Here is a 20114-nt window from a genome sequence, read left to right as displayed (position 1 = left end):
AAATAATCCAGAAACCTCCAGACTCTGATATTGAGACGAGGTGAAACCCTATTCCCTAACAACCGCCAAGTAGCACAATGATACGGCAATCGTACGGCACCAGGAAAAAAGTATTTTAAGCAGTACAATATCTTGCAACAGATCATAAATTCTTGGTTTTGAAAATGACTTGCTTCTATTTGAATGACGGAAAAATCTTTCAAACTCAAGTCAAATTTGAAGTCTCGGATCCCAGGAAAGATGAGATGATAATTTTATAAATATTAATAAGATGATTTGTAAATAGTAATAAAATAGTTTGAGTTAAATATTTCTTGAGTTTTGAAAAAATAGAAAAAAAGTTGAATAAAACAATATTTTAAAGTTAAAATATTGTTAAAATATAATTTTTATTTTGAGATTTGAAAATGTTGAATTTTTTTTATTTAAAATTTTGATAAAATTGTAATTATTAGTTTGAAAATGTTTGAATTTAAATGATGTTTTGAGAATGAGATAGATGAGATGAGATATAAATTTTTTCCAGCATCACAACTGTAGCATAAGGTGTTTAACTAGTATCAATGTTTGTAACTATCGTCTAGCCTAAAGAAAGGACATCTACATCAGAATGAACCGTCAGTTTGTAGGATGTTTAAAAACACAAATGCTCCAGAAGTCATGAAGAGAACAATTAAAAACGGATCAAAGGCATCAGAACAGTTTATTATCAAACTTTAATGCACCTTTCGCAAGTAACCAGTTTCCACAGTTTGCCTAGGTATAGACGAGTTGGTGGACGAAGCTCACGTGGAACTGCTGCTGTTAGAGCTATTTAAAAAAAAAAAGAGAAAAAAATGAAAGAAAACACGAATAGAAGAAGAAGACCCAGATCCCCTTCATTTGTCTCCCCTCCTCCAAATCCCATATTAGCACCCCAAGATTCGCTGGTGGTGCTCTCTTGTTCCTCCCTCCACTGCAGCTTGGCCAGTCTCCTCTGCGCGCGACCCACCTCCTAATTGTTGAGGACCACAGTCTGCAAGGATAACGTGTCGTGTTTTCTTTCTTTGATCAAAGCGGTTTGGCTTATGTTTATTTCCCTCATCTCTACTGGTGTCCACTCCTTTTATCCCTATCACTCGGTGTTCCCAGCATAGTCGACTATGTTACGATTTCACATTGATTGAGTAAGAGATTGGTTAGTAATTTATAAGTCTTTAGACACCATTTCCTAATAAGCCGATTTTCAAGAGTGAGTTCATAATAAATGGTATCATAGCCACCACACGTATGCAGTCCATGTTCACAAAATTGCAATTGTGTGGCACGGGCCGACATGACAGTATTCATCCGGGGCTTGGAAAGACCTAGTGCATAGCCAGCCCATGTGAGCGCCAGGATCGTCATGGATGTTGGATGTGGAGCGTGGTGGTTGTTACAGTCTCACATTTACTAAGTATAATATTGGTTGGTAGTTTATAAGTCCTTAGTTACCCTTCTCTTGTAAACTGATTTTCAAGAATAAATTCTACCTAATGAATTTATAAGAGACTACTTGTGAGTTCTGCGAAGAACTTTTGTCAATCTTGATGATAATTTGAGGAGGAGGTGATGTGTGTCCTTTTCCAAGGAAATACATATATAAAGCTTAAATGCACTGAAGATGTTTGATAAAAATTCCAAGACACATTGAATAAAATATTGAAAATTCTAAGTAGGAATTAAAAGTGAGACAGACAATATTTTTTTAAGTTTTGTCTTCCATGTACAGCTCCCATATTATATGGAGATACTTTCAATAAATTTAGAGAACTCCATAAGCCACCATTTTTAAACTTGCAAAGCAATGCTCCTCCTCCCCTGCACTCTTTGGCAGGTTAATGATTCAACCAGCCATCATGGTTTGTCTGAAGTGAAAGCCTGCTAGATTAGTTAACATAAGCTAACGTACCGTCCTCTTTCATTTAAATTCCCATCCCGCCCAAAACTCATTAACTGAAAGTAAAACGAAAACAAACCGTTTCATTAAATCACATTCCATGTCAGCTTCGGTGTGCAAAAACGCCTGAAAGAAAGAGTTTTCCAATTGAATATACACGGTCTCATTTACCGATCTTTGGTGAGACCCAATTGGGGGAACACCAACTACTGAAAAAGAAAAGTGGAGATTAGTTATAGACTGGCCAGTGTCACCAATAAAAAGGGTACCTGTGAAATAACTAACGTTCTATCACCTCAAAAATCGGGTAGAATGAACTCCAGGTTTCTTCTGCTTGGCCAAGTGACTTGCTGTTGGTTTCATTAAGGTAGAACTCCTCGATAATGTCGGCTTGACTGGGGACTTTGTTTTGGCTTTTGGCCCTGCTTCAGCCATCTGCTTATAAAAATGAAATCCTAAAGATACATGAATTAGTATTTGGATACACAACAAGAAGAAACATAAAGAACGATTGTAAGAAACATTAAAAGGTAGTTAACACCAGAAATGAACGTAGAACATGGAATATTTATCTGGTCAACTCTTATTTTATTACTTGTTCAAAAATGAAACTTCGTATCAAAAAGAGGCTCAATATCACACAATCTCCATTAGTTATTATTATCAGTTGATATCACAACACTTCCATTGGTATTTTTGGTCAATATAAGTTATTTATAAGACATAGTTGCAGATTATAGGCAATTCAAAGGGAGTTGGTAGATGGAAATAACCACCGAATTGGATGCAATACCAAACAGTCCAATTTGTGAGACTCTGTTTTGAATTTAACCTAGTACTGCTACTAGCATTTGACAAAAAAAACTTAAACATCACGATTCTTTGCATCTTTCTGCAGGTATGTTCAGCTCGTCACTGTTGCCCAGAATTTCAAAACCATGTTAAACATGAGAATGATCGAATAATATTTGTACCACCATTGCTTTATTTATCCAAAAAAAGAAAAAAAAAACATATCGATTTACTTCTAATGGTATAATTAAGTACATGAAAAAACAAAGTTGAAGAATTCTATCAATTATACCTTTGTTAAAGCCATTGCCACTGGAGTTCCTCGTTTCGGTGTTTCTACTTTCTACAGGAAGGTCTTTCCCCCACTTTTTCAACTTGACGATGAGAGCTAGAAATTAAACGATAAAACATTTAAAAAATAATCGAAGTATACCATATAAGATATTCAGATACCATAACAGGACATGTCGTAAAATGTTAACTAGTTCTACAAATATGCATTCAATGTTCCAAATAGAAAATCGTTATCAATTTACACGAAATATAATAATTCCACCGAATGACGTATACGGAGTATAACCATCCATAAACCAAAATTTTCTTATACAGCCAACATGTTGTGGGTGCTTGCTTACGCGAAGGCGGATAACTCTGTGCGGATTCGAACCAGCGCTCGGCTTTTATAGCCTCGAGATCAGTCTCCGCCCGGGTGAAATCATAGAACGTAGCCGCATCGAACTCGTAATCGAGATCAATTTCTTCAGCCACGAACGATTCCATAACAATCTCCTCCATATCTTCGTTCATTTCTGTATCGCATTCGCTTCAATTTCACTCTCACAACCACGTATCAGGCAAAGAAGCCAAGGCAAGGAACGCCATAGATACCGTATAGTTTCTCTCAATTCTCAAATTTTTCTTTACAGATTTTCTTTCTCCCCTTTTTATGTCTTACTCCTTTTCTCGGAAACCCCACGGAAAATGAGATAGAAAGCTCTGGTTTTACTGCTTCGCGATAACGAACCAAACCAACAACATTGATTTAAAGATTTTCCCACGCTTTCTCTCTCTTTCTCGGAGAACGAGAGAGAAAGCACCGCTCATTCCCTTCAAACCTCCATCAAAACTTTTCTATCCCAATAACTTTTGCGACAAATCTCTTTGCCTGAGCCTTTAATTCCGGGAAAAATTATATATACAGAGAGAGAGAGAGAGAGTTAAAATGAGGAACGTTCTAATTGGGTAAAACCTAAATTATTCGTTGAGAAATTGGCGTCGGAACCGGCAGCGAGAATTTGGGACGGTGTTAACTGTTAAGGAGCCATGAACTGATGGAAGTGAATGGAGGAGCTGCTGAGGACGACGGAGCGGGCATTTTATAGCGCCAAAATTTCAGGAAACCCCGAATTTTTTAACCGGTGCGGTCCGAACTTTTTACCTGTCATTGAACTTAACATGTATTGACCACGAAGCCATTTCACGAAAGTAGAACTCAAATATCATACAATATATATCAATTTATAAATCTAATTTTATTATAATTTTCTTGCTGTATTATTTATCAAATGAATATTAAAATTTTAGAATTTGAGTGTTGATATATACAGTCGTGAAGTGTGTAATGTCATGCAATTTTTTTTAAAAATAAATAAATATGAGATCTATATAAAAAAAATATATATTTTTTAATATTAGACCATACTCTTTTTTAAAACAGTCTAAAAGAATTATACAATGCTTACGTATTCTACAACTATATATAGCATTACTCAATATTAAAATCTGTAAAACAATCGAAATTATCACCATCCAATGCACACGAACAAACTAATTTAAGAAAAAATATTAACACAAATAACTGAAATTGGCAATTGCACCTCACATAAACTGTATCCTTTTTTGACTCAACAATAACCCCTACAGATATGCAGAATCATTCGTTGTGTGATACTAATTTATACAGTACTTCGAGTAAAATGAAACACAAACCACTGACACAAAATATAGCTTCGTTTTCTTTTCTGTCTCTAACCTTTTACAAGCTAATTGGACCATATATCATTTTGAGCATCTGTGTTTATGTTTGACAAAATGTATGTTTTTCCCATTTTGTCAAACATTTGATCCATTTGTACATTCCTTTTAAGGTGGAGGCTTGGGATTATTGGTAACTTTCGATGTTTAAGTCAATGTTTTTCTTCCTTAGAGAGAATTTTAATAAATAAGAAAGTAATAATAACCTGGTGTTTGGCTTTTATACTGCTAATTGAGGTGGTCTCTCTGTATCTCATGCCAAAGGTGTCTGTCTTTTGTACAGGACGTTGTACTGTGGCCTTTGACAGGGCATTGCCTTTTTTGGTCACATCCTCGTAGCAGGTATGTGGGCACAACCACTTCCTACAGGCCCTTGTCAATGACAGGGGTCGTGTCGTGCACATTATTGGGGACAAGTTGCCTTATTGTGGTCTCTGCTCATGTGTGTGTGTTAGGCTTTTGACGTCGTGAGTCTGTGACCCTATCATTACGCGTGTGTGCAGGGCGATGTCATAAATGTCGGCGTCCCATCATCCTATATTTGCTTCCTTATTACCCAGGCTTTGGGCTTCTTCTCGCCGGGGCCCTGGGCCTCCTTACCCTTTGTGCAACCCATGGGTCGTACATAAGGGGTAGATGTGGGGACTCGGCCACCTTAGCTCGGGCAGCCCGTGGGTCTTGCATAAGGGATAGATGTGTGAAGAGTCCTCAGTATAGACTCAGGCCAGCCCGAGAGGTAGGCCTAAGCAAAAATCTGACTCTGCCTTTGACTCTGCCTCCGACTCCGCACCGATTTTGCTTCGACTATGATAATTGGAGTTTTTTTAACCAAAAAAGTCAGAATCGGAGGTGGCGATGTACCGACTCCGACTCCGATTGTCTGACTCTAACTTTGACTCCGATATTGTACATATTTTATAAAAATATATGTATTTTTTTATATATTAATCATATATATTTTATATAACTATAACTTATATAGTTAACTAAATTCAATAATATACTAGTATGATCAAATTATTATAAAATAATATGTTTATACTATAATATAAATAGACTAAATTCTCTAATAATAGTTTAGTATATGTAAACACCATACTATTAACTATTACTATTATGTAACATTGATGCATAATAACAACTAATGTATAATAACATTTAATACTAATGTCTTGTATATAAACATAAATATATAAATTTATAATAAGATGTAATATTAATATATAATAACTAAAGTATAATAACATGTACTAATAATGTGTAATAATCAATGTATAATAACATGTAATACTAATGTATAAACATTAACATGTAATAACATGTATAATAACAATAATTTGTACAATGATTTTTTTTTTCAATTTTAGTTTTAATAAAATTGAAATTGAAAAGGTATTTAAAAAAAAATTGAAATCTGGAAACATAAATTCGATTAATAAGAGTCCAAGATTGTTAAATTGAAATTTCAAATGGAATAAAAAAAAAATCAAATAAAAAGCCCACTCCGCTCTAACAAGTCGGAGTCGAATCAGAGGCTATGCGAATCGGAGTCGGAGGTAGGGTACTCCAACTCTGACATTATCGGTGCTCAACCCTACCGAGAGGGACACAAATTTTCCTCGCAATTGGGCCCAACTGGGATTTTATATCCTTCCCACACTAATTATATTCATACACTATCGTTTATGACCGAAAATACCATGATTACAATAAGCTTTGAGTAAAAAATCTAAAATCAAACTTATAAGATTAACAATCTAACCAAAAACAATTATTACAACCACAAAGTCATTACAACATTGTGCAACAAAATTACTGTCGTCCCTAAAGAAATTCAACCATCAAACACAATATGTAATAACTAATGAGTAATGAGTGTAAGTGGCGTGTGGGATCCTATGTTGCTTGAGAGGGAGAGGTTTTGACCTTTAGTGAGTATGATTTGTATGTTATTTGAGTTTTCACTTAGAACTTTGGCCACGAAAAGATGTCTCACAAAAATAAATTTATAAATTGACATAGTTTGATATAGTTAGTAAGATCGTAAAATTATTTTTATTATAAAATAGATTAACATATCACATCAAATCATACCAATTTATAAATTTACTTATATGAAATATTTTTGTGATTGAAGTGCATCTCCAATATATACAACGTATACAAGACTAAAAAGCCAATCTGTATACAAACAACCCAAAACAGAATATGCTAAAAAAAAAAATCCTCTGCATCTCAAGTGCCAGTACTCTACTTTTTCAGGAGAGTAAAAAATCATTTACCTCCTTCATAATTGTGTTATGTTTTAGGCTCCTTTGGTTTCATATACAGTCACAATTCATCTTATTTTATTTCAACATCCCATTAACAAAAATAATTTTTAACTTTAAGTTTTAATTTTTATATTTAATTATTACGATTTTTTAAAATTTTTTAAGCAAAATATAAAAGACAATTCAACTTTTTTAAATCTTAAAATAAAAAATAAAATTATAAAATTGTAATTTTTTATTTAATTTTTTCTCTATATTTTTTGTAAAACTTCATAAAATATCTAAATTCAAATAATTTATTACTATTTAGAAATTATCTGATTATTATTAATAACTTGCTCATTCCATATCATTTATAGAACCAGACGAATGCTTAGTACCTTGAAATACCTGTTGCTCCCTTCTTTAAAAATAATAAAAATAAAAATTAACTTCTCTGCACAGAATAGAGACTAGAATCTAGATGTAGAATAGGCAACATGATGTCTCCTTCCCCACATATATTTTTTTTATAATTTTTTATATAATTATATTTTAAAATAAAGATATTTATATAAAATGATATTATTTTTATCATAAAATTATTTTTATTATAAAGTAAATTAACAAGTCATATCAAATCACATCAATTTATAAATTTAATTTTGTGATTGTAGCACATCTCCAATATATACAGCATATACAAGACGGTGAGTTTGGTTACCAAACTCATCTCAACTCATCATTACAACTTTTTCAAATCTCAATACAAAATATAATAAACAATTCAACTTTTTCAAATTCTAAAATAATAATAATATTAAAAAATAATATTATAACAATATTTTATTATCTCAACTCAACTCAATTCAACTCACTTCAACATCTAAACACAACCTAAAAAACCAATCTGTACACCTCCTTCGTAATTGTGTTATGTTTCAGTTAGGCACTTTTAGTTTCATATATAGTCTCAATCCATCTTATTTTATCTTAACATCCTAACACCATTAGCACAAATAATTTTAAATTTTAAATTTTAAAATTTTAAATTTTCAACTTTTACGTCTAATCATTACAATTTTATCAAATTTTCAGATAAAATATAAAAGATAATTCAACTTTTTTAAATCTCAAAATAAAAATAATATCATATAATATTTTTATTTGATTTTTTTTTTAAACTTTATAAAACATCTTAACTCAATTAATTTATTACTATTTATAAACTATTTCATTATTATTAATATCTTTTTTCTCTCATATAATCTGTAGAACTAGATGAATGCTTAGTACCTTGAAATACCTGTTGCTCCCTTCTTTAAAAATAATAAAATTTAACCCAAATAATAATAATAATAAAATTAACTTCTATGCACAGAATAGAGATTTGAAACTAGATGTAGAATAGGCAACATGATGTCTCCCTTCCACACATCCGAGGCAAGCCTTAGTAAAATTATTACGAGTAATGATATATGTATAATTTTTTTTACAATCTTTTATGTAATAATATTTTAAAATGAGGATAGTTATATAAAATGATATCATTTTTATAAGTTACTTTATAAAAATATCCTTAATTTAAAATATAATTATACAAAATGTTATAAAAAATATTGTATGTCTATCATTTTCTTTCAATTATTATTGTTATTTCGAAAATGATAAAATTACTACTATTATACAACTTTTATATAATTATTTAATAAAATATTAACTTTTAAAACTATTTTGACTTTTGCTTTTAGCTTTGATTAAAAGATATTATAAAATTCTGAAAATAATTGTAAATTAATTACAACTTTATCACTTTTAAGCAAATGAATAGCAACACAAAAAGGTCCAAATTAATCAAAAAAATGGCATCTGCCGCCTCAAATGCCAAAACCAGCTCGAATAAAAACACAGTTATAAACTTTTAACGTTGTCTCATCCTCATCTCCTCACAACCAAACTTTCCACTCCAACAGTCCATCCGAGGCCTGAGACTATTTCGGCGGGCCCACCCGCCAAACTCATGACCGGACCCCGTAGCCCAGAAGACTATGAACCCGAATCCCAGGCTCGAAAGCCCGCCGGAGCCACCGCGATGCGCCTCGTAGTGCCTCTACAGGGGGTAGTCCAAGGTAGCGGAGGTCTTATATTGGGCTCTCTCATCCCCTGCGCCCTCTTCTACTTCTTCCAGCTCTACGTTAAGCGGCACCGTTCTCCCAGGTCCGACTCGAACCCAACATTGCCGTCTCAGTCTTCGTCCAACCTCACTGAACTCCCACGCTCATCCTCGCGGTCCAATTTATCGTCCCGCGGGTCAATAGGACGCGTCCGAGTCTCGTCTAGGGCGAGCTCGATTGCGAGACCGAACGACTCGCCATATTATATCGGGTTGGATAAGGTTTCGGAGGACGCTTATGACAGGTTCGATAACCCCAATGGGATTATCCAACTTGGGTTGTCGGAAAACAGAGTGAGTTTTTGTTTTGGTCGTTTAATTGTTTATTTTTTAATTCTCTTTCCTTTTATCTTTTGGTGGCTTGGTTTGGACTAACTTTGTTATTCTTTTTTTTGGGTGATTGTAATTTGTAGCTGTGTTTTGACTTGATTGAGAAATGGCTTTCGGAGAACTTGAAGGATTCAGTAATTGGAAGTGACGGCGGTTATTTGAGTATTAGTGGAATTGTAGCGTACCAACCGTTCGATGGATTAATGGAGTTAAAAGGGGTAAAATTTATTCCTTTATTCATTTCAAACAAGAAAAGGGAAGATTTTTCTTGTTTGGATTCGTAGCAACTGATGCTATATTGACTGCAGTTGTAAATGAGTGCGAGCTATTCAAGTGTTCTCTGTTAAGTGATGATTGGTATGAGAATTTAATTATAGCTGGGTTTTTAATTCATGGGCTATATTCTATGGAAATCTTTGATTAGTTGGTAGTAAATTAGTTTCGTAGAAGGTCTAATTCTGGTGCCAAATCAGTTACGGTTAGTCTAAAGATGGTAGCATTTAGCTGTTATGAGCAGATGCAGGTCTATGTGTCCACCATCGATAATCTTTGGAATTTTTTTTCCCCTATAGCAATGAGGCAAAAATCTGTTATTATACTTGTTCCCTGTATCTATTTCTAGCACTTGACTGGGTGTCATTCCCTTGTACACGTTCTGTGTACTTGAGGCTACACATTTGCTCATTAATGTCAATAATATTTTTTACTGAAAGAAAAAGGATATTAGGTTTGTATGTCTCTGACTGTAAACCCTTCACAATTTACAGTCAACATTTAGTCAAACAATGTTTGCACCTTTATTAGTTATTTATTTATTTTTCTTTTCTTCAGAGTGATTTCACTGATTTGCTTGAATCTGTTCATCTTGAATTTATGCTACTGAATATATTCTTTTTTACTTGCAGATTTTATTACACTGGTTATCATTGCTAGTGTCTTGCTTAAATCTAAGATTAGTATCTGTTTAAAACGATTGAGAAGTAACCAATTTCTTTTGTAGGATAGCTCATGGAACAGTTAATATACTTCAAATTAATTGTATGGATTCTCTTTTAGATAATTATGTTGCATCTCGTATGCATCGTTCACATGCAGAAAAACAAAAAAAATTGTGATTATTAGATTTAACAGAAATTGCCAAAAAAATAAAATGAATAATGGAGGTCACTTCCTTTTTCTTATGTTCATTATTTTCTATAACCGAAGAGCGAAAAAATGTAAGGGTAAATACTGTGCAAAAGTGATCAGCCAATTTTGTAATCAGAAATCACATTTAGTTCGTGGTATTTCTATATCTATTACTTCTAATATGAATTATCCTTTTGGTACTTTTCAGGCAATGGCAGGTTTCATGTCTCAGGTAATGGGAGGAGCAGTCTCATTTGACCCATCACAGATGGTGTTGACCTGTGGTGCAACTCCTGCTCTTGAGATGCTATGCTTCTGCTTAGCAGACCCAGGAAATGCATTTCTTGTACCCACGCCTTATTATCCTGGGTAATGCTATGATATTCATTAAAAGTTGATATCTATGGATAAAACCATTTTTTTATCAATTAAGAAACCAACCTACCCCCTGAATTTTCTATACTCAGATCTACTGTGGAAGCTAATTAAGAAATGATCTACAGTTTTGACAGGGATATGAGATGGCGCACTGGAGTGGAACTAATACCAGTTCACTGTCGAAGAACTGACAACTTCATTATAAGTATCAGCGCTCTTGATCAAGCATTTAATCAGGCAAGAAAACGTGGAGTAAAAGTTCGTGGGATTCTCATCTCTAATCCTGCAAATCCTGTTGGCAATTTGCTACCTCGGGAAACACTTGACAGTCTTTTAGACTTTTCGCAAGAGAAGAACATCCATATTATAGCTGATGAAATATTTGCGGGGTCTATGCATGGAACCGGGGAATTTGTAAGCATGGCTGAAGTTCTTGATTCGAAAGATATTGACAAAACTAGAATTCATATAGTATATGGTCTATCGAAAGATCTCTCTCTTCCCGGATTTAGAGTTGGGGTGATCTATTCCTTTAATGATAGTGTTTTGGTTGCTGCTAAAAGGTTAACAAGGTTTTCTTCAATTTCTGCTCCAACCCAGCGGCTGCTAACTTCAATGCTCTCAGATACCAGATTCACTCGGGCATATATTGAGACCAACAAAAAGAGGATACGGGAAATGCATGATTTGTTTGTGGCAGGTTTGAAAAAATTAGGAATCGAGTGTGCACTGAGTAGTGCTGGTTTATATTGTTGGGTTGATATGAGTGGATTAATTCCCTCTTATAGTGAGAAAGGGGAACTTGATTTATGGGTAAAGCTGTTGAATATTGCTAAGATCAATGTAACTCCGGGGTCTGCTTGTCACTGCATAGAACCGGGATGGTTCCGATGTTGTTTTACTTCTTTGTCTGAAGAGGATATTCCTATAGTTATAGAACGGATCCGGAAAGTTGCTGAAACTTGCAAATCTTCAAGTTGAAATACAGCTAATTCAGTAGTTTTCACATTGACACCTTACAAAAGTTTATCAGAAATATGAGTTCAGCTGTCTTTGAGTTATATTTCATAGAGTTGAGAAAATTCAATACATCGCAGATTTAGTAAATTTTTTTGCACTGTCAATTCCCAGAAATGAGAATTATAATGATTTTGAAGAGAAACTGAAGGGAAGGAACTGAATGCAGAAATGTTGGGCCACAAGTAGGTAGAAGTTTTCTATATCAGTTTCAATATCGGCAAGCGCTTCCTCTTCCGATACAGTGCTTCGATCATCTTGCTGCCAGATTTGAAAATGAAGCATCCGAAAGCACCTTTCTTTGTCAATTCCTGTCATAGTTCCATTCAGGCAAGAGTAAAAGTTGTTTTCGCATTCCTTGTTCAAAAAGGGGATAGATAACATTTGCTTTTCCTCTTTTTGGGTTGGAAGGAATTGACTACTTTTTTTGTAAAATTTTGCTGTATTTTTTTCTTGGTTAAACATACTTACCAATTGTTGTTCTATAGTAGGCTAATGCCTAGATTAATGATAAGCAAAATTGAAGCAAGATATCGAGTTTTACCTTTGATAGATTCTGCTTTCTCATTTGAATAGCCTTTCTCTGGTAACTCCTCCTTTGGCTCATCATTATAAGCTCTCCAAGCGTAGGGGTGCTCCTTACCACGACACTGCTATTGCCTTCAAGATCGCAGTGTTTACTTTTTGGTTCCATTGAAGTCTTGCAATCCTTTACTCCTACCTTCTCTAGAAAGCCAGAACTGGGTGGAAAGAGTGGAAACAGGTGTTCCAAGAAGGAAGCCCCTACAAGGCTCGAAGTGCCAATTACATAGCTGCTTGTACTACTGTCTGTTTCAGAAGCTGGCGAGGAAGGGGTTTCCAGCTGGTCACTCTTATCTTCCTCTGCTGATATTTTCTCCACTGGAATAGCAGTAGAAATTGCTGTTAATGGTACAAGGCAATTTGCTAGGAGAGAGGGAGCCGAGCTGCACGAACCTTCTGTTTCAAAACTGAATGTTTCGATGTCTGATTCAAAAAAACCTTCTTCATCTCCCTTGCCTCCATAATTCCCACTTTTATTGTAATAATTGCTATCATTGTCATTGTAGTGGCAAGCATAAGCTAACAGCAATGGAGGGCTGCTGAGCCTTGCTGGTGGCACCGATTCTTGCGGTGGTGACTGTGAAAAGGAGGGCAGCGGCGTTCCTGGCTTTTCCTCCCACAAGAAGGGAACCGAGACAACAAGTTTGACGGGAGGGTTTGGAGCAGGCCGAATAACCAAAGAAGTACCTGGCTTCCAGTCCTTTTTAGGTATTCCTGGCCTTTCTTCCCAAAGAAATGGGACTGAAGGTGGTTGCCTAGCCTGCTTCCTGTTTGAGTTTACAGTGAATTGTTTCTCTGCCATTTTGGAATGGACTCTGTAGCTGAAGATATTCTCCACCTGTTTTCTCTCTCTCTCTCACTCTATATATATATATAATGGGAGTGTCAGCTACTAACTACAAATGCTAACTGCACCATTTTAGTGCTAGAAGAGAATTAGTTCATGCTAACTACTGCTCTATCTTTGTGCCTGAAGAGGTTAGGTCACCTGCATTTTTCTCTCTGAGTCAGTAGTTACAACGCGAGAGACCTGGTCCAATACAATAAAACCCCCTGGATATCATCAACTTGATCTTTGGGATTGGAGTTTGCTGTTTTCTGTCCAGTGATATTATAGTTACGTTTTATTTATTTATTTATTTTTATTTTTCTAGATATTAAAGCGCCTATGTATCCTCCACTGATCCCATATTTGGTTATATCCTCTCGTGGGTTAGTTCGGTGAACACTCTCCTAAAACAACCAAGGCATTATTATAATAATAGCTTCATGTTTCCAAATGCATGCAAATTTGTTAAGGTGTTTCATTAATATTAATTTGGATGAGATTTGGACAGTTTCAAACCATGTCATTGCAAGCAGGCAAAAGACAAAAAAATAAAAAAAACAATACAATCGAATTCAGCAACAGCAAATGGACACCATATAAAATTTATACAAGGTAAGAAATAAACCAACTTACAACATCGTCTACTACGGATTTCTATTACGTGACATCTCTTTTATTCTAGCCACTTATTATTATTATTTTTTTATTAGAAACTGTATGTGCAGTTATTTTTACGTACTCTTTTGTGCACTTCACTAACGTGATTGGTTGCATTATTTTTTTAATATAAAATAATTATTTTGACCAATCACATCAACGAAATATGTAAAGAATATACAAAAGTGACTATATGTTGCACAACTCATTTTTTATTCTTTTGTTTTTCCACGTTTGTTAGAATTTCTTTTTGTTTATTTATTTATCTTTTGGGGAGTTGGGTTTGTCTGCAGTTTTAAATTTATGTGGCGTGCGGTGCTGTCATAATGTCATTCCACAGATACATGGTAATCCTTTCCAACCCAATTTCATTCCATATTAATGTATGTGGAGGTCTATATATTCATATATTTTGCTCTGAATTGGGATGGCATTGATGTGATTGTTGTTTTTTTAGGTACTTTCTAAAGTGAAAAGTAAAAATCTCATATATTAGTTAGTTTTGCATGTAATTATCTTCTAAGGGATGTGCAAGAGAACCTTCTATCGCCGAAGGGTAAATAATCTACTTGAATTTAATCGTTCAGATACAGAGAACTAAATCAGAAGAATAGAATGACATGGTAGGTTTTGATACATCTGAAATGCTGCACCAATCATTAACAAAACACTAGAAAAATACATGATGACAAGAGCTCCACAATACAAGCCTGATTATATTAGAAGTCCTACCTAACGTCTAATTAGAAGGTAGAATTATGGGGGTTAAAACCAACATCATACTGAATCCTAGTTTGTCCTTTGTAGATAGCCCATAAAGTTTATATATCTGTCAAACAAATTTGGGTGAGCCTAATACTCGTAGAGTCTACAGATAACAGGCAAGACAGCCCGCACACAAGGAGTGAACATGATCAACAAGAAACCTCACACTTCATTTGGCTGGCACCTTTAGATTCTTCTTCAGGCATAGAGGTCTTAATGTCGGCAGCCAAGCTCCTAAAGCCCTGAATCGGGTTAAGACAAGCTGAACTGTCGCCATGCAAGGGTGTGAAAGATTTCAAAATGGCTTTTTCTCCCCCATAGACTCCTTTTGTTTCTTCAACACGGAGAGGATTGGGAGGGGTAGAGATCACAGTTGATGTAGGTTCAATTCTCTGCTTCTTGGGCTTCTGTTCTTGCTGGTGTCCTGGTAGGAAACTGCCCACGACAACCTGATACATTCAATTGGTAAAGAATAATTATACAACTATTCAAATGGTTAATGGGGATGACAAAAGAAAACATATTATACACGCCCACTAGTATGTATAGGCATGCACACACATGAATGAAGAATTTATGTAGTTTTAGTGTCATATTGGCATATCCGCTGAGCATTACTATGCAAGATCGCAGTGTTATCTACAGTGGTAGCTCGTTATTACCCATCTACGTGACTTATTTCATATTTGAAAAACTTATAATACATTCTCATTTTAAACATATCAGAGTACTGATGATTAGCATTTGAAGGTTAAAATTTCAACAATTGCTTAATGACCTTTAACTTCTGTCCCTTTCTTCTTCATTTCTCTTCTAAAACAAATGATTGTACCTGCACAGGACCAGCAGCCACTAAGAGACCAGCAAGTCCTCCACCCATCACTCGACCATCTGGTCCAGCCAAAGAGACACTCATCCCACCAGATCGGCTTTTTGTTCCTCCATTCTCGGTAGGCATAAATGATCCAGACAAGGAAAGTATCTCAAAACGACCCTGTAAAAACAACCAAGAAAGCTTAATGGTTAATGCGATGATGTGTGAAAAGGATAATGATACTACGACCACCAAGCCAGCTATTGTTGACCATTTTGTTCTGTAACTTCTTAACCCACTAATCCTGTCCCCATCACATGTGAACATTTGAACCCCAACTTCAAAAGAAAAAATAGCGTAACCACTAGGACATAAGGCTACTAATAAGTTAGCCATATTGAAGAGTAAAACAAGGATCAGTAAAGGGGAAACAAGGATCAGCGACAATTGCTCCATAGAGGAGTACATCAACCTTTAGATTGACAAAGAACTCAGATTGCATAGTTGAGATAGCAGCAGCATAGGCGTAAGGGAAGTACACAAGCCTTTCTAATAAAGAATTACTCAAAGTGATGCTTGTCCTTGTTATCGCTGTCAATTATCATATAGATAGAACATAATTACATAAATACCTTCCATGTTTAGTCAGGTCAACATATGCTTATATAGAAAATTATGCATTAAAAAAAAGTTGTATCCTAACTGATGAAAAGAAAAGCTTCAAGGCACTCAACAAGTTCATTTTCTGAAAGATATTATTCAAACTCAACATTGATGAGCAGCAGCAGAAAGCAATATTAAAGAATGGTGAAGGTGGAGATTAGTTTTTTGAGCTGCAGCTCAAGAAAATGTTTGAGAGAGAGATGTTTTTGGTTTTGGAAAATAAGGGAAGGGATAAGGTTGTAACAGTCAGCTCTAGAATTTTAATTAACTTGCTACGCAGCATTGCCCCCCAACAATGTGTAATTTGTATCCAACTTCTAGGAATTCTAGGGAGAAAATAAGTGCATGCTAAAAATACATCTCTGAAAACGAGCCACCATATTCTTGTATTTTTCAGTACAAAGAACACGCATCTGGTGGCACATAAATTACACATGGCGCACAAATGATACATCCAGTTTGGATTCGAGTGTCAAACAGTATGACAGTCATACCCAGTCGGCTTATATGTTCAATAATTTGATGCTCATGTACATTAATAAAAAAAAAAAAGACAACCTTTTATGCATAGGACACACCTCATATGTTAAAGTACCCCCTGAAGAAGCAGGTTGACGAAGTGTAACATTTGAAATTGTACCATTTGCAGAAAGAATGCATATGGCACGGGATCCTTGTTGAGAGAAGGACATAACCTTCATTGTAACATCCTGTAACAACCAGAAGGAATACCATAGTGAAAAGAAGTACAAGATAAACTAAATACTAAATATTTGGAAAGGAACTGATGAAGTCACCGTGTAAAAAGTATTTCAAAAAAGTGATTTGCAATCAGCTTTCTGCTTGGGTTCATGTGTTGAAAAAGAAAAAAAACTTCCCAAGCCCAAAACAATGACTAGAAACACAGTCCAAAGAAACTCTGATACTGAAATGTATAATTGAATATTAGAAATTTGCTGACCAGGTTTCATTTCACACATATTTGTCTGGACATACCTCGCCAGCATTAACTGTGAGCACATGGGGAGTAAAATTTGCACCAATGGAGTATGCAATTCTCTCACCTACAATACAAATTTATGAAAAAATAGATAAAACCAAAATGGAACTCTCACTTTACTCATAGAACATGGTTAGTAGCTCCTAAAAACGGGGTTGTTATTCAAACATAAACAAAAATTACAAAATAGCATGCCGACAAAATTGCTTTTCAATGTTCATTTCCAACTTGATTAACAAACAAATGTATTTCTCGTTAAGTTATTTTATCGATGAAGCCGGCAAAATGATAGGGTCACAATATAAGAGGTCTAATGAATGGAACAGTGTATGAAGATATAAGGTAAGCAAGAAGAAAATGCTGCAGTAACAAATGAGAAGACCAACTAAAAATAAGCTTAGAACAAAAAAAAAAAAGAAAAAGAAAAAAATGGGTAAAAAAACAGATTTAATACAAAGCCGGCCAGGAACTTTTGTGTGAGTGCTCAACTTGAATTGGTCAAGATCCAATGTGAAGTATACTTTGTACTTTCTTTCCTAATCATCCAGATGGCTATGGTTGGTACTTCTATATGTTATGAATGAACAAGATTTTGACTTTGACCATCATTTGTCAATGATTTTTTAACCCCATACGAGCGACCTTTATGATAGCTTGTATAAAGAGTCTGATCTAGATAAAATGTGCATTAGTTATATCCTGATCTTAGAAGAAGTATAAAATTGTTTGATTGATTTTTTGGGGTAAACTGGTCATTATACACAAAGCAGTCTCTATTTCAATAGGTTATGACTTTCAAATCAATTTACGTTTAAATTTATGTTAGTATTTTAAATTAAATCTTTTTAGAAAATTAATTACAGAATGCACTGACATTCAATTCGGTAAGTACTAGACCAGAAATTTATACTAATCGTTTACAATTTGAATTACAACCCAATCTTTGAAGAATGGTGGTAAACTTCATAAAAAGTTAAACGTTGCCCTTATGTATCACAATTATCCAAGAATAGGGCTTGGTTTGGATGCTAAGATACACATGTAAATAGTAGTGAAATAATTACTGAATAGTAATGAAATAATTTATGAATAATAGTAAACTATTTTTAAATAGCAGTGAAAGAGTCTGAAAATATCTGAATGACCCAGTCTCTTCCATTCAGCAAATTTTCCGGAATTCACCTATTGCACAACCTGGCAGCTTCAATCATTCTCACCTATGTTATCTTCCCTCAGAAAGGCAAGAACTGTAATATTCGAGCCAGACGAGAAACATTCCCTTGTTTTACGGTATCCCCAACGGAACCCTTTTTCTTACAACTACCATTAAATTCCAGATCTGAAGGGGAATCCAAGACGAGGGGTCCCCTCCACACTCCAAACCCAAACAGATCCTCTTAAATTCTACTTCAGAACTCCAATCCGATCCAAAGTAGTCAATCGTACCCCACAAAACCAAACCACTAGCGACTGGCTCTGAATTTTCACATGATCAACACTGTTATTAACAACTTTGTTACAGAATTTCATACAGCTATGCCTCATCCCGACCAACTACGAAGCAACCTTATGAACAGATCATGATCTTAAATGTAACAGTAAAAAAAAAAAATAAAGAAGTCAAAATTTACCAAAGTTCAAAATTTTAACACAACAAAAGAATTCAAATAGAGAGAAAACATGGACCATTAATTACCTGAGCTTCCATACTCGTACTTATGTGACTTCTTGACTGATTCCGCGGGCCGCCCCCTACAAGTACCTCTTTTCCAAGCTGAGAACTCACCGGTAAGTGGTATCGAGGACGAAATCGGCATCGGAGACAGTGCCAGAGTACCGGTCCCATCAGCACCATACTTCCTAGGCCTGCCCCTCTTCTTCTTCATTCCTGTACCAGGCGAGACAGCCGTACCCGTAGCAGTAGCCGCCATTGTGGGACCCCCGCCTAATTGGGTCGGGATTTCAGTCTTTGGATCTACACGGTAGCTCTCTGGAGCCTCATCAACTCTCACGGTAACCCCAGAACCAGAGCTCTCTTTCTCCTCCATAGATATACAGAAGTAAATGGCAGAAACAAAAAACCCAAAACTTTTCCAAAACTTCACAGCCCTCAGAACCCTAAACAAACTGAAGCCAACCCGCTACAAATACAAGCTTCCCTAAATAAAACACCCGGAAATGTGAAAACGATTGCAAAAACGTTGAATTTTGTTAATCTTTTCCGAAAACCTCCCCAAAAACCTAAAACCCTAATTGGAGTGCTTAATATCAAAAGCCCAAAACTACAATTCCTGCAAATGGGTTTGCTCCGAGTCACAGACAAAGCTCTGTGGCTTAATTCTCCGCCATTGCAGAGAATGCAGAGGAATTCAATGGTGACACCGAATTTCACCAAAAATTGCAAGAATTACAGGGAAAAAATCATAAATTTTAGGAACAAAAATTATTGAAAAGTGATAGTAGAATTTGTTTGAAGGAAAAGGAGGAGAAATAAATAAAGTGGAAAATGAAAAAATAAAAATAAAATAAAAAAAATCATATAGGTAATTTAATATTGAGAATTGAGTTAATAATTAATATTTTAGTTGCAAAATTCAAAGTATTAATTTTGGTTAAGAAAATGGTTCACGTCCGTCTTGGAAATTTAATAAAGCCGGTTATTTAATAAATATATACAGATAGTAAATTCGAATAAAAAAATAATTTAATTTGGGAAAAGAAAATGTTTTTTTAAAATTTTAAATTGACATTTATTTATTTAAAGCTGAAAAAATAAATATTT

The 20114-nt window shown here is 34.9% G+C and overlaps 4 protein-coding genes across 6 annotated transcripts; 1 reads left to right on the top strand and 3 right to left on the bottom strand.

Annotated features, from left to right (window-relative positions):
* Nucleotides 1-1645: 1645 nt before the first annotated feature.
* Nucleotides 1646-4030, bottom strand: LOC108998544. Of its 3 annotated transcripts, XR_001997343.2 has the most exons (5): nt 3346-4030; nt 3003-3098; nt 2214-2373; nt 1998-2127; nt 1646-1899 (listed from the first exon to the last, which is right to left on the bottom strand). XR_001997343.2 is itself a non-coding variant. In XM_018975110.2 (4 exons), exons 1-4 carry the CDS (start codon nt 3515-3517, stop codon nt 2082-2084), a joined length of 474 nt encoding a protein of 157 aa, XP_018830655.1. In that variant the 5' UTR covers nt 3518-4030; the 3' UTR covers nt 1646-2081. The 3 variants fall into 3 exon arrangements, 2 of the variants coding, with proteins under 2 accessions (XP_018830655.1, XP_018830656.1); XM_018975110.2 differs by having other exon boundaries at nt 1646-2127; XM_018975111.2 differs by having other exon boundaries at nt 1646-2124.
* Nucleotides 4031-8908: 4878 nt separating this feature from the next.
* LOC108998639 (probable aminotransferase ACS12) lies at nt 8909-12040 on the top strand. Its single transcript, XM_018975259.2, has 4 exons — nt 8909-9463; nt 9583-9717; nt 10836-10996; nt 11131-12040. The coding sequence occupies exons 1-4, from the start codon at nt 9017-9019 to the stop codon at nt 11984-11986; spliced, it is 1599 nt and encodes a 532-aa protein (XP_018830804.1). The 5' UTR covers nt 8909-9016; the 3' UTR covers nt 11987-12040.
* Nucleotides 12031-13638, bottom strand: LOC108998640. The gene is made up of 2 exons (XM_018975260.2): nt 12567-13638; nt 12031-12333 (listed from the first exon to the last, which is right to left on the bottom strand). The coding sequence occupies exons 1-2, from the start codon at nt 13404-13406 to the stop codon at nt 12223-12225; spliced, it is 951 nt and encodes a 316-aa protein (XP_018830805.1). The 5' UTR covers nt 13407-13638; the 3' UTR covers nt 12031-12222.
* Nucleotides 13639-14726: 1088 nt separating this feature from the next.
* On the bottom strand, nt 14727-19847 carry LOC108998605 (AT-hook motif nuclear-localized protein 6-like). The gene is made up of 5 exons (XM_018975198.2): nt 19029-19847; nt 17329-17396; nt 16911-17042; nt 15688-15849; nt 14727-15304 (listed from the first exon to the last, which is right to left on the bottom strand). Exons 1-5 carry the CDS (start codon nt 19378-19380, stop codon nt 15005-15007), a joined length of 1014 nt encoding a protein of 337 aa, XP_018830743.1. The 5' UTR covers nt 19381-19847; the 3' UTR covers nt 14727-15004.
* Between the last annotated feature and the right edge of the window lie 267 nt (nt 19848-20114).

Source organism: Juglans regia, chromosome 1 (genome assembly GCF_001411555.2).
Source record: "Juglans regia cultivar Chandler chromosome 1, Walnut 2.0, whole genome shotgun sequence".
NCBI lineage: Eukaryota > Viridiplantae > Streptophyta > Magnoliopsida > Fagales > Juglandaceae > Juglans > Juglans regia.
Note: the sequence above shows the minus strand (reverse complement) of the source record. Positions and strands in the feature narration are given on the sequence as shown.